The following is a 14,307-nucleotide window of genomic DNA, read 5'->3' on the forward strand; positions in this document are numbered from 1 at the left end:
TTGTATAAATGCATGGAGATGTTTGGAGACACAAGTTGCTTCTGCAAGAACTCAGATAATATAGGCATTATAAAGGTATCTTAGAACACTTCCAATGAGGTATCATTTACTCTCCTGGATATAAGCTCTCTCTACCACTCAACCTTCACAAAGTTGGAAGCCTCATTTTTGGCAAAGTATCCAAAGAATCAGTTTCAAATCACTGATATGTCCTAGCCCTATCCTAGAAGTAAATTTGTTTTCCAAAAAAAATTTAAGCTCTACTCTAGGCAGTCAAATATCTCCCATGTCAGGTACATAATTGATTCTCTCTTTTTCTACTTATATTTTCCTCAATGATTGAAACGTCTTACTAGCCTGCTTACATTTTGTAGTTTCCAAATCTTCAGGATTTTAAGATCAACATGTTTTGCCTTATGCCTTCTCAGACTGACCTACATCAACTTCAGAGTCCAGAGTGCTAATCATTTCATGATGGGACCATGACCTGTGCCACCTTCAACATATATCACAGTATTCATCCTCAATTCAATCATTAAGGTTATGAATGTTCACATTCGTTTAATTTGGGAGTTTTACCCAAAGTAACATGATTATTTAAAGCTATATATTTACTTTATCCTTTTGTAACTGTATGTATTCTTCTCTCTCCACTACTTTCTACTTGTTGATCCTGGGAGAGCAGCTATTGTTGACACTAGAAAAATAAGACTGATAAAATACATAACATCACAGGTCACAATGAAATTAAATGAGAGACTAAATAAAAAATTTAAAAAAAAGGCATATATGTGATAGGAATTATTCTGAGCAGCACGATCACATCAAATGCCAAGATTTAAAATTTAGTATTCAACAAATGTTGAAAGCCTACCATGACAAAAATGTAACATTTAACACTTTGGAAGAAATGTGTATGAATAAGAAGGGATTCTTAATGAGTCTTTACCCTTAAGAAGCTTAACAACAGAAATAAGAGGTATACAAGTACAAATGGGCTGATGGCAAGAAAAACAAACTAAGCATTGTGGGTAAGAAGTAAGGCTTTTCTACTTCTAGAGACAAAATGCTGAGAAAAGAGAGAGAACCTAATTTCCCCAATACTTCTATGCTTTCTACCCCTACTCCTTTACTTCACCATATAACTAGTTTTCAGTTCCCAAACATAGGAGGCCTCCATAACTTTGGACACTTGATTCTCTGTCTAGAAATTCCTTCACTTTTTCTTGGCAACTTTTCTTCAAGACTTTTCTTCTCAAGTATGACTTCCTGAGTGAAGTCATTCTGTAACTTATCACAATGTAACCTAATCATTTGCGTATGGTATGTCTGTCAAATTATACAGGGAGTACCCCAAGAGGAAGAACTGCACTCCATCTTATTTATTTTGTATCCTTCCCCTTTCCTCTCCACTCAATGCCTATTTCCTATCTTGGTATTTGGTACATTAATAAGGACTCAGTAGTCCTCGAATGAACAACTAATAAATTACTAACTACAGCATTACTGGGAAGTACAGATAAGAAAAGAGGTCAACAGAAATTTTTGAGCTTGGTCAACTAGGAAAACAGTAAAAAAGCTAGAAAAGAAAGGAAGTGAAAGCATTTTAGACAAATGAAACAACATAAACAAAGACTCTTAGATGCAAAATTGAACAGTGTGTTCTAAAAAGGGCACATAGTTCTTTTTTTTTTTAAGGGTACAAAGTTCTACTAGCACATAAGCACCTCACAAAAAAGGGTCTGTATTCTTCATATTTATCCCTGTTCTTACCACTTATTAAAATGTATTTTTAAAAATAGTTATTCATAATAGGAAAGTCTAATGCTGCTTACTTTCTGAACTAGAGCATTACTAAAGTGCTAAAATAGAGTGAAAGTCACATTTGCAGTAAGTGAGGATGCCATCAATTCTTGGTAAAGTAATGAAGTATTGTTAGGAAGGCCAACAGTTAGTTACAGTACCTATTTGCAGTGACAAGAGTTCTATAAAATGGCCAAATACACAAGACAGTGTAACAAAAATCACTTTGAAGTTTATTCTAAATAGGATTATTTACTGTGATTTTTAAAAATAGTTCATGAAATGTTTAGTCAGTGTTCAAATTTCTAATCCCCACTCCCACTCTCCCCAGAGTTTGGGTCAGGATCTGGATAAAGTACACACACTGATGTGAATGCAAAATTGTTTTAACTAGAAAAGGTTGAAGAGGTAGATGTAAAGACTGCTAAAGACAACTTTTTGGTATTTTTGCATCTTCTTAAGGTAGTGACATCTGTCCTTGGTTATTTCTATATTATTTTTAAATCTCCCGGCTCTCTCCCTCTCTCTTTTTAATTGAGTAGTGTTTTACAATTATTAGGCCTAATTATACTTGATTTGTTTATAAGTGGACTGAAGTAGAAAGGGAGAGTAGGTGGAAAGTGAATGTGTTTTTCTAGCAATAAATGTAGTAGTAGATACAAATAAAGAAGTAGAAAGATACATTTATTTAGCTGTATTAGTTCCCTGAGAGGATGAAATAGAATCATTATTCCCTCTATTCCCTGTCATGTTTAGCCCTACAGAGTAACATACTCATTAAAAACACTGTGCAAGGGGCCTGCCCCCATCCCTACGTACAAAACCTTAAAAAACTAGTCCGTCTTTGCCTACATCAGGCTGACTGTGTGAGTCCTCATCTAACACCTGCACTGAAACAACTTTATACCAAATCTGTTTGGAGCCATAGGCCAGTTAGTTTTATCCCCTCTGTCATCACTGGTCACCACATAAAATATAAACCCTTCTGTCATCTACCTGTTCTCATACTTCTCCCTGATCCAGCATCAAACTATTGCCATCTGTCCCATGATTTTATATTGTATCGAATGGGACCCTTCCTTCAATGGCAAACATCTTTAACTTAACTGTGGGTCAGTGCTGCCATCCATCATCTGTGTGTCTTTGTGCTGATGCAGATGATCACCCAACTGCTGAGCCTTTTAGTTCTTAGACTGAGGCACTTAAAATGACTTTCACTCCCACTACACTTCAGCTACCTGCTCATGGCCCCATTAACAGGCCATATCATTCAGTAAAACACTCTATGAAATAAAATTCAAATACTTTACCTTATCACACAAACCATCTATCCTTCTCTCTCTTCAACTATAGCATACTTATAATATCATTCTAGGATTTAGTTATGCCTCCAAGTCCCTTGGATCCTCCACTTGTCCTTTCACATTTCTAACTCAGGCTAAATTCCACAGTTGGTGATCTCAAGTCCTCTTTCACAGCATCTGAAATTTTGTCCCTATTTTTCTGTCATAGCAGCCCCAAATTTCAGCCAGTGCTAAAACTGACTCTCTTGGCACTTTTGATTCTAGATACATAGGACTATGGGTGAGGAAGGGCATCCAGAATGGATCCATCCCTTGGTCTCACTGGGTCCTTAGTGGCCCACTAATCCAAAAACAAGTAGTTTTTCTTCAGATCCCTTTCCTATTTCTCTCAAACATTATTCTAAACCTTTACTGCATTTCTAAACCCTCTAACTTAACTCAATTGCTCCAATCTCAACTGACGTCTTTCCTCTTTTCTATCTTATAAAAATCATGGTCTCGGGGCGCCTGGGTGGCTCAGTTGTTAGGTGTCTGCCTTCGGCTCAGGTCATGATCCCAGGGTCCTGGGATCGAGCCCCGCATCGGGCTCCCTGCTCCGCGGGAAGCCTGCTTCTCCCTCTCCCACTCTCCCTGCTTGTGTTCCCTCTCTCACTGTGTCTCTCTGTCAAATAAATAAATAAAATCTTAAAAACAAACAAACAAACAAAAATCATGGTCTCCTTCAACCTCTGCCCTCTCTCCCTCCATCCCTAAAAACTTAGCTACTGCCATACCTATCCTCTCCCCTCCCTCACAAAACAACTCTCCAAATGTGCCCTGAATTTTTTCTTCCTTTTTCAGTCTTCAAATTTCTTATCTATATCTTTATTTCCCGCTTTTTACTGGCATCTTTCTTTTAATTTATAAGGTTCTCAAGTCAGTACTAAAATAAAGGAAGGGGAAAACCTCAGCTTTATCAATAATACCAGGCATTCTGAGTTACCTACATTAAAATAGAACTCATGTCATTCTTCAACATAAAGAAAGGCTAAAAAATACCATAAGTCACTTCATATCTTCAATATTCTGCCTCTGCCTCTAGATTTCTTCAAATAAATCAGTGACAACGTCTTTTACATTCCAGCAAAAACTCATCAAGAAATATTTGTACGGCTCACTCACTTAGCTTTCTTTCTTACCTTCGTTACTGCCCTTCTCTCTCCGACCTCAACAAGACTGTCTACTACGAACTGTCTCTTGAATGGAGTTTAAGAGCATCAAATAATGAAACACACTGTCCAAAATGAAACCATGGGATTTAAAACTTCAACACTCTTCTTGCTCTTCCTTTCTACCTTTGCTTATTCTCGTTTTATCTGTGTGAATATCTTCTTCTTCCAAAGGCATCTCCTCAAATGAGCAAACAACGGAATTAAGAAAATTTTGGAGTGGGGGAGATGGTAAAGATAATATAATTTAATATAATGCCTTATCAGAGATAATGGAAAATGGTTTCAAATCATTTAAGGCTAACTTTTTAGACACAGATGATAAAGAATTATTATTTATTTTCCAGACTAGTCCCTCTTTCTAGAGGGTCAAAATCCTTTTCATTTTTATTTTCAAAAGATTTTATTTATTTATTTGTCAGAGAGAGAGAGAGAGAGAGAGCGCACAAGCAGGGGAAGAGGCAGAAGGAGAAGCAGGCTCCCCACTGAACAAGGAGCCCGATGTGGGACTCGATCCCAGGGCCCTGGGATCATGACTGAGCGAAGGCAGATGCTTAACCAACTGAGCCACCCATGTGTCCCTCCTTTTCATTTTTAAGTGCAGATATAAATATGAGGAAAATTAAAGAAGATCTGGCTTATTTATTCAAAACTTTATATTTTAATTATATATTTAGCATTGTTTAGCTTAACCTCAGTAAAACAGCATGCCAACACTCTCCAAACTTTATCACACACCTATTAGCAAAAACTACAGATACACCTCTCCCTACTGTACTATTATAAAACATATATAAAAGAATGAGATCAATAAATATGAATAGAAGTTCAATTATTTCTTTCCCCAGAGAATCATCATTTATAACTGCCCCTTTGGAGCACATACTCCAGACTACCAAAGAGGAAAACAAATAATACATTGAATGGTTTGATATAATAAGCTAAATTTATACAGATTTTTAAGAAATTCAACTGTTTAAAATAAAATTTACCAGTGCTATTTATGAACAGTGTCATAAGGAGTACATACATTTGATGGTGATGAAAAGGAAGAAAAATCATGTATTTCTGTTTAAATTATAAACAGAGCTATGGGTTACTATTATATTTACAGCAATTTACGGACACTGGCTCTAAGTACTCTACTGCATTTGTCAACGAGGTTTGATGAGTTCTCTGACACTAGGATTTAGCTTCAACTAGAACGTTATAACACCACTAAAAAGACTAAAAAATCCTTCTTATTTTTACACAATAGTATTATAACATAATAGTATGATAAGCCAAGAAAGAAAAGAGTCAAACTTAGACAAAACACAGAGAACTAATTACAAAATGCCAACATACAAAAGAAATACATTATACGTGTTTTTGAATGTATAATAATAGTGAATTCACAATTTTTAGTTTTGAATTGATTCCAAACAGTCGTATGAATAAGAAAGGAAAAAAATAAAAAATATATAAAAACTTCTCTACCTCTTAGAAAGGAATTCCATAGGCCTAGTTTTATTTTACTATCTCCTGCCTGTGATGGATCATAATATGTACTAAAGTCCTTAGTCTTGCCAAACTCCACCTTCATTACACAGAAGAATTAAGACCTATGAATTCAAGCACTTTTAAAATAAAAGTTATTTAGTTGTGGTTTACCTCAGAACTGAAAAGCCTTAATTAAAGAAAGCCCTGTAGTGAGGACAGAGTGTACCTATTATGCTTTTTAAAACCACCTTTTACTTACGTCAACTGGGACTAGAAGACTCTTGCCGAGATGCTGATTAAAGGACAGGCACCAGGCTTCAGTGTAACCATTCATGTTAGGAACATACTTCTTTATTGTCTCATCATTCAGTCTCAGCCATACCCCATCATCATTGTGGATCTATGGAAATAAGCAGTGAAAACAAGCTATGCCCACCCGTAAGTCCTATGAGGCTAGCAAGGGCTAAAAGGCTACAGAGCAGGCAAACGGTGGACGTGAAGGTTAAGCATCTAGTTTTTGCAGGAGGTAAGTAAGAGAAAAACTTTAAGGAAAAAGCAGCTAAGAATGACAAGCAATGTGGTAATTCACAAGGTAAGATAGTAAAAACAATGTCACTTAGGAGTAAAAGCACAAAGAAATCACATATTAAGAGAGTTTAAACATAAAATGTTTGTTTCTCAAAAGAACATAAATTCTTCCCTCCCCTCAATTTAGATTTCAATAATCAGAAGTTACTTAGTGGGTATTAATAGAAAAATATGCTGTCCAAATATGTGTTTTAAACATATTTAAAAACAATACTTAAAATATTTAAGAACTGTACTCATTTTCAGCATTTGTACAGGTTCTGTTTTTTTTTTGTTTGTTTTCTTTTTTAAAGATTTTATTCATTGGTTTGAGAGAGAGAATGAACAGTGAGGAGTGGAAGAGGGAGAGGGACAAGCAGACTCCCCGCTGAGCAGGAAGCCCAATGGGGGGGCTCAATCCCAGGACCCCGAGGTTATGACCTGAGCCAAAGGCAGACGCTCAACGGACTGAGCCACCCAGGCGCCCCCAGGTTCTAGTTGTTAATTTTCTTTCAGGTTAAAAATATAATTTTATTTATTTGTTTTTAAATATAATTTTATTTTTATTGATAAAGAAAATAAAATGTTTGAAACTCAATGAACACATCCCACAAAACAATTTTCCAAACATTATCCAAACCAATTAAAACATACTAGCAGAAAATTTAGTAACCTTATTATCATGCAAACAATGCAAAAACTTTCAGTCCAAAATTTATTACCAAGTGTTTCTTTACAAATTACCTCATCAATGAAAGTGATAGTTCCATTGACTTTTACTATGCCTATCTGCTCACTTTGAAGGGAAGGGTGGCTACGGATACGGAGTCCTGCACTGTCCTTGGCCACAAATTTTCGAACCTGGGAAAGGCAAAGACAGCTGAGATGGAAAACCATAGAATAGAGATCTTATAAATAATAAGAAAATTGAACAGATTTGAGAGTATTATAATTCTGAGAAAGTTTCCAAAATTATTTGCAGTTGGTTTCCCTGTGCAAGTAACATTGGTTTATTTATAACAGAATTTTACAAGTATTAAAAGTACATATTTATAATTTCCTTTCTAAACTCTGAAGACATATGATAAAAAGGAGAAAAGACCCATTTTTTTTCTTTTTAGAAAGATATGACACAAATTCTATTACCAATATTTCCTTTTTAATAGTTTACCAAAATCCCTATACTTACTTTCTAGATGTTAGGAAATTATTTTTTCTTTTAACAGTATAGGATACTTTCCCTGCCAACTTTATGTACTTAATTTCAGTAAAATTTTTGTTAATTGTAAATTTTCAGTAACAGAAGTACACAAGGTCTATAAATTACTACAGCATTATACAAAGAAGCCTAAAAGTACAGGTTCTACAATTTAGAAATGATTAGAATTACCAAAAAATACTATTCAAATTTATTTTGGGATATTTAAAATTCAAATACTGAAATCAATTAACTAAAATATTAAATGTTCGATGACCACCTTGGAGCATCAGTGAATAAAATTAATAAATCTCTGACCAATTCAGATTCTTATTTCATTCTATCCTAACCTTATTTGGTTGAGGTTCAGTCTTTGGTTTGACCAACTGAGTTCCTGGTGGTATCATCCCTTTTGGTGGGTCTTTTACTTTAACTTCTAGGCCAGCATCTGTAAGAAAAGGAAGGGAACTGTAAAATTTAAGAATACAAGGGGGAAGGATTGTTAAACCTAACCTTATGTACATTCACAGACTATTTTAAACAAATAAAATGAATATTTAAATTCTTTTTAAGGTGATTAATATTTAAAAGCTAAAAAAACAGACTCCTAACTATAGAGAACACACTGATGATTACCAGAGGGGAGGTGGGTGTGGGGATGGGTTAAACGGGTGATGGGGATTAAGGAGTACACTTGTGATGAGCACTGGGGGATGTATGGAAGTGCTGAATCAACATATTGTACACCTGAAACTAATATTACACTACATGTTAACTAACTAGAATTTAAATAAAAACTTAAAACAACAAGAGCAAAAATCAAAACTATAATAAAACCTTATGTCTGTCAGAATGGCTAAAATTAACAACACAAGAAACAACAGGTGTTGGTGAGGATGTGGAGAAAGGGGAACCCTCTTGCCCTGCTGGTGGGAATACAAACTGGTGCAGCCACTCTGGAAAACAGTATGACGGTTCCTCAAGAAGTTAAAAATAGAGCTACCCTACGATCTAGCTATTACACTACTAGGTATTTACCCAAAAAATACAAAAATACTAATTCAAAGGGATACATGTACCCCAATGTTTATGGCAGCATTATCTACAATAGCCAAATTATGGAAACAGCACAAGTGTCTATCGACAGATGAATGGATAAAGAGGTGGTGCATATGCACAATGGAATATTACTCAGCCATCAAAAAGAATGAAATCCTGCCATTTGCAATAACATAGATGGAGCTCGAGTGTATTATGCTAACCAAAATAAGTCAGAGAAAGAAAAATACCATATGATTTCACTCATATGTGGAATTTAAGAAACAAAACAAACAAAAGCTAAACAAAAGAGAGAGAGGCAAACCAAGAAACAAGAGTGCACACTGATGGTTACCACAGGGGAGGTGGGTGGGTGAGGGTGATTAAGGAGTGCACTTGTTGTGATGAGCACTGAGTGGTGTATGGAAGTGCTGACTCACTATAATGTACACCTGAAACTAATATTACACTGTGTTAACTAACTGGAATTTAAATTAAAACTTAAAAAAAAAAAAGAAATATTTGAAAAATGGCCTTAGGATTCCAAATGAGTGTCTCAGAGGTTCAAGGAAAAGAGAAGGGGTCCCTATTCCCTATCTATGAAATGATACTGAAAAAATATATAAAGAAAACAAGAAACCCTTGTGAAGTTAAATGTTAGCTCACATCAGATGGCTGTGCCAGCTCACTGCTTCAGATTATAACTTGAGTGACACCAATCACCATTCTAGCCAGTAGGCAGCACAGCATGGTAGTTAAAAGCTGGGGGAGGGGGGGTTCTCATGTTAGACTGTTTTGGTTGTTCCCATATCTGCTGCTAATTGTCGGTCTCTCAGTACCTCAATGTTCTTATCTATAAAATGAGAATGAGAATAGCACCTACCTTGCTGAGCTATTGTGAGAATGAGACGATTTAACACATAAGGTGTGCATAAGACAATGTAGACATAATTAAGCGCTCAATAAATATTAGCTATTAATAGCATCGTTATTCTAATGAATTATTATCTGTCCTTGCCTAGGGTCAAGCAAGGTCCCAGCCTACTGACAGTTTGGTCACCCCGGGAAAAAGTTAAATTTGAAAGGTAGGACAGAAAATGATGCTAAGTTAATATGAATCATTTTCTTCAGTTTCATTTCAAAAAACAAATATAAGTGGATTTTTCTTATCTACCTTGTATCAGTTTTCTTCAGCCCATTATTAGTGAAAATTAAGCCATTCTTGACTACCTCTACTTTGAATTCTTATAATTTGTACTTTTCATGTATCACTACTTATATTCTACTTCATGTGATTTTGTTTGACCATTTTATCATGCAATCATCAGTAACTGTTAACACTTGAGGAACTGTCTTACCTAGAACAATGTTTTGCTCAGAACCAACTAAAGTTCGCTGAACTAAAGGCTTTATGGATACGTTGAAATAAAGAAGAGTGCAGCAAAGACTGAGGATAAAGGCCTCTGGAACAGGGGAATATGATATATCTATCTGATTATATACAGTTACATTAATGCATGTTCTATACAGTTACATAAAGTTCCTCTTTACCTTCACTGTAAAAACAAACTACTAAACCAGAGTTCTTCAAAGGGTATTTTGGTGGAATGTTAATCAGTATTGCTTTTATCTCTACCTTCACTCCCTCTTCCCTACAGCAAAAGGTCTCAGGATAAGGGTTAAACAAAGTTAGACAAGATTCTTAATTTCAGGGCTTTTAGAATCCCTTCTATGTTAATGTGAGTTGTATGAATGTCTAAGATGAGAGTTTTAGGTTTTCCGAATCTACCTCATCAAAGAAGCCCTTTCTCTTGAAAAGCATCAGGAATCAGTGTTACAAGGAATTTATATTGATAAACACTTACTAAAGCCTTCTTGTTTTATTGTTGTCTATTACATGAATAGTAAAGGAAAAGATTAACACCCAAAGGAAAAGCAATATACTTTTCAGAGTTAGTGGTGGATAAAGAAAATTCATTCATTCAATAGGTATTTATTGAGCAGCCATTATGTGCCAGGCACTGATCTAGATACAAGGATGAATGAGATGGTCTCTGCTCTATGCAAGGAAAGGCAGACAGACCATGAGGGGGAGATGAGGATGCCCATGGTTATAATTTAGCAACAGAGAGGAGATCATACTTGACCAGTCACATTAGAGAATGGAGGGAAGGAGTCATGAGCGCTATAATGATACCATAAATTATTACAAAATTTTGAGATGTTATGAATGCACTAATTAAGTACTCACTGTAAAGGAGGAAATGAAGACCCAAATAAGTAATGAAACCTGTCCATGTGTCAACAATATAAGTTAAGGAGAAAACTAGAACAGAAAGACAATTCTGATTCTGATTGTTTGCACTAAGTAACTCATAACTTAAAAAAGAATACCTATTTCAATGCCATCAATGGTCACATGAATAGTGTAGAGTCCAATAGCCCCTGGAGTCCAATTTGCACAGTAAGTGCCATCGTTATTGACACGGATCAGCATATTCTCACTGGGTCTGAAAAGAAACAAGATGAATATTGGAAAATTTACTTTTGGTTAAACAGCTGACAACATCATTAAGATAATTTCTACCTGTATTATTACAGTGGATGGCAATCCTATTGTCCTGCCACAGTATGTGTTCCTACCCTCCAAAATGACAATTTCATTTTTTTTTCCTCTCCTCAAACCTCCATCACCCTTCTTCCGCACTCTCAGAGGATCATGATCTTTTTTTCAGTGAGAAACAGAATTAGATACAAACCCAGAGTTGCAATCAGATTAATAAACCTACTTTCTATTTCTCTACCTCCTATCCTGTTATAATGCAAAAAGTGCCTTGGCACTCATTTAAAGCAAGCCCCCTCATTTGTGCTGTGAATCTCATTCCCTCAACACATCCATGCTGTAATTACCTTGCTCACTCTCATGCATCAATTTCTCCCACTTTACTGAATCATCTCTATTTCCATCTCGTTTCTATACAAACTTCAGAATCTCCCAACTTAAACACTCCTTGATGTGTCATAAGACCATCTCTAATAAGGTCTCATGTCCCCTTTCCCATTTATATCAAAACTTTAATCTAAAGAATGGTCTACAATCACCCTCTCCCATTTCTTCATTTCCAGTTCTCTTCCACAACTTATCCTAGTTAGGCCTATGTTCCCAGCACTTCATTGCAATTGCTTCTGTCGGTCACCAATGACCCCAAATTCAATGGTCATTCCTTCATCCTCAGCAATCTCTCAGTAGCATTTGATACTTGACAGCTCCTACTTTCTTGAAATAACTTCTTTTTGCTTCTGCAACATTCTCCTAGTTTTTCTCTTACCTCACTGGCCACTGTTTTTTAGTGTTTTGTTGGTTCTCCTTCTTCTGACCACCCCTTAATTTATGGACATTTCACAGGGTTTGGGTCTAGTTCTTTTTTCTTTCAATAGCATCTCTCTAGTTGATCATTTATCCATTCCTCAGTTTTAAATACCATCTCTATGTAGATGACTCCAAATTTCATTTCTCCCCTGTATTTCAAACTGAAATATCCCCACTTTGATAACCAGGAGACATCTTGGCATCTTTAACATATCCAGAGAAATCTTATTTCTCACCCCAGCACCCAACAAAACAGAAAAGACGCCCACTCATTTCTCAGACTTTTAGACCCCATAGAAATCATGATATTCTACATCAGAGGTCAGTAACATTTTCAGTAATGATATTTTAGTCTACTGTGCCAAATAGTCTCTGTCACACTACTTAACTACTCTACCACTGTGGGGCGAAAAGTAGCCACAGACAATACTTAGCTAATGAGTAAGCCTATGTTCTAACATCATTTTACTTACAAAAATGGGCCTGATATGGTCTGCACGTCTAAGGTGGCCAACCCCCATACTACTATCCTGCTCTCTGATCTCACCCTCACCCATTTGCCTTCTTGCTCACTACTCTCCTGCACCACTCTTTTGGTTCCTCAGAGACATCAAGCTCCATCCGCCCTAGAACAAACTTCTTTCTCTGCCTAGAACGAACTTCCTCCAAATCTTACCACAGCCAACTACCATCCAGCTTTCCAATCAGTAAACACCTCCTCACACAGGCCTCTCCTGTCACCCAATACTTTGGTGGCCTGTCCTATCCCCATCACTATCAAAAAAACCCTTACTTAATTATTCCTATTTTGTTTACTTATTTATAGTTTGTTTCTCTACAGGAATGTAAATATCATAAGAACCAGTACCTTGTCTATTTTGTTCATAAAAGTATCCCAGAGCCTGTATGTCTTTCACACAGCAAATGCTTAATAGTATTGCTGAATAAATAATGCATTTACTTAGATGAGACTATTTTAATTAGGTTTAAAATGCCTTATGTATATGAAAAACTATTTACTGGCAAATGGTCATTTTTTTCTTATTTAACATGTTATAAATGTATAGTTCATATTTATTTTATAAAAATCATATGCTTCCATTGTATGGACATTTTGTAACTAAAATTAAGCCTGAGACAGAATGTTAATTCCCTATTTCTAGATAAAGATACATTTTCAAAACTTGGCTATTTTTATAGAAAACTTTCTACATTATGCATTAAAACTCTATTTTGAATACATGTCAGAATAAATTCACAGTAACCTGCTAATTTCTAATAAATCATGTGATATGCGATACAATGAAATGTGTAAGAATTTTTTTTAGGTCCACTTTGGAGTTTTTTCTAAATTTTATGGAGGTAGTAGCCTCTCCAAGGTACAATCCATCTAATAATTTTTTCAAGGCTTCCAAAAGCACTTCTCCTAACAAGGAAATAAAATAGTAAGTCAAAAAATCAGCTCAAATCTGGAGTTAAAACTACCCAAGGGCTGAAAAGTTAAGACCTCAGAACTAAAAATACAAGTACAACATGTACTGAAATCGCTCCGTAACTCATTAGGTAAAGGTGAGAAGGAAAAAAATCCTGGAAAAACAAACTAAACAACTCTAAAGAAGCCAATATATATCTTTTTAGATACTAATTATCCTTTCTCTAGTATCTTAGTATTATATAACATATTGGCAGTATTGCAACTGAATATAATATATTCTATCTTTGCAACTGAATATAATATATTCTATCTGTAAATCTATGCATTATAAAATCTGTGGTAAATCTCTACTTGAACATAAAAAATGCTATAAAATATCTACTTATGGAAAATAAAGTTGGAATGCAGGGTGATGTTAGTTGCAAGCAGTTGACAATACATGTCTTGGCTATGTGTTGCAAAAATGGTCCTTACCTTTTAGGAGTTGGTGATGCAAAACGCAGTTCTTCAAATGAGTAATTTTCATAAACCTTTAAAGAGAGACCAGTAAGAATCCAGTAAAGTAAGAAATTCCATCAAGACCAGTAACTCATTAGAAACATTCCTAAGGCAGTGATAAGACATCAATAAATGGTCCTGAGACAACTGGTTCTCCACATAGGAGTAAAAGAAAAACTCAATTACCTGCATCATACCCTTTACAAAAATAAATTCTAGGTGTGTTAAAGACCCAAATGTAACAAACAAACCATCAACAAATTTAGAGGGAAAAAAAAATCTTCTGAGTACATTAAAATTTTAGATTTTTCCCAAAGACACTATAAATAAAGGGCAAGGATAAGCCTTCACCTGGGAGAAGAGGATTTGCAATTCACATAACCAAAACAGGATATGAATCCATT

The 14,307-nt window shown here is 35.4% G+C and overlaps 1 protein-coding gene across 11 annotated transcripts in view; it reads right to left on the reverse strand.

Moving 5' to 3' along the window:
* MYCBP2 (MYC binding protein 2) overlaps positions 1 to 14,307 on the reverse strand; it is a 262,122-nt gene that overhangs the window by 80,809 nt on the left and 167,006 nt on the right. For all 11 annotated transcript variants that reach the window (XM_028106119.2, XM_028106120.2, XM_028106122.2 and 8 more), the window contains 5 exons: positions 13,880 to 13,935; positions 10,995 to 11,110; positions 7,913 to 8,010; positions 7,109 to 7,225; positions 6,057 to 6,197 (listed from right to left, as the gene is read on the reverse strand). In XM_028106119.2, the coding sequence (XP_027961920.1) occupies positions 6,057 to 6,197; positions 7,109 to 7,225; positions 7,913 to 8,010; positions 10,995 to 11,110; positions 13,880 to 13,935 (528 nt within the window). The remainder of the gene's footprint in view (positions 1 to 6,056; positions 6,198 to 7,108; positions 7,226 to 7,912; positions 8,011 to 10,994; positions 11,111 to 13,879; positions 13,936 to 14,307) is intronic.

The sequence above is a fragment of the Eumetopias jubatus genome, unplaced genomic scaffold (genome assembly GCF_037043125.1).
Source record: "Eumetopias jubatus isolate StellerSeaLion01/CBP00866 unplaced genomic scaffold, mEumJub1_p1.0 scaffold_3, whole genome shotgun sequence".
In the NCBI taxonomy this organism is placed as follows: Eukaryota; Metazoa; Chordata; class Mammalia; order Carnivora; family Otariidae; genus Eumetopias; species Eumetopias jubatus.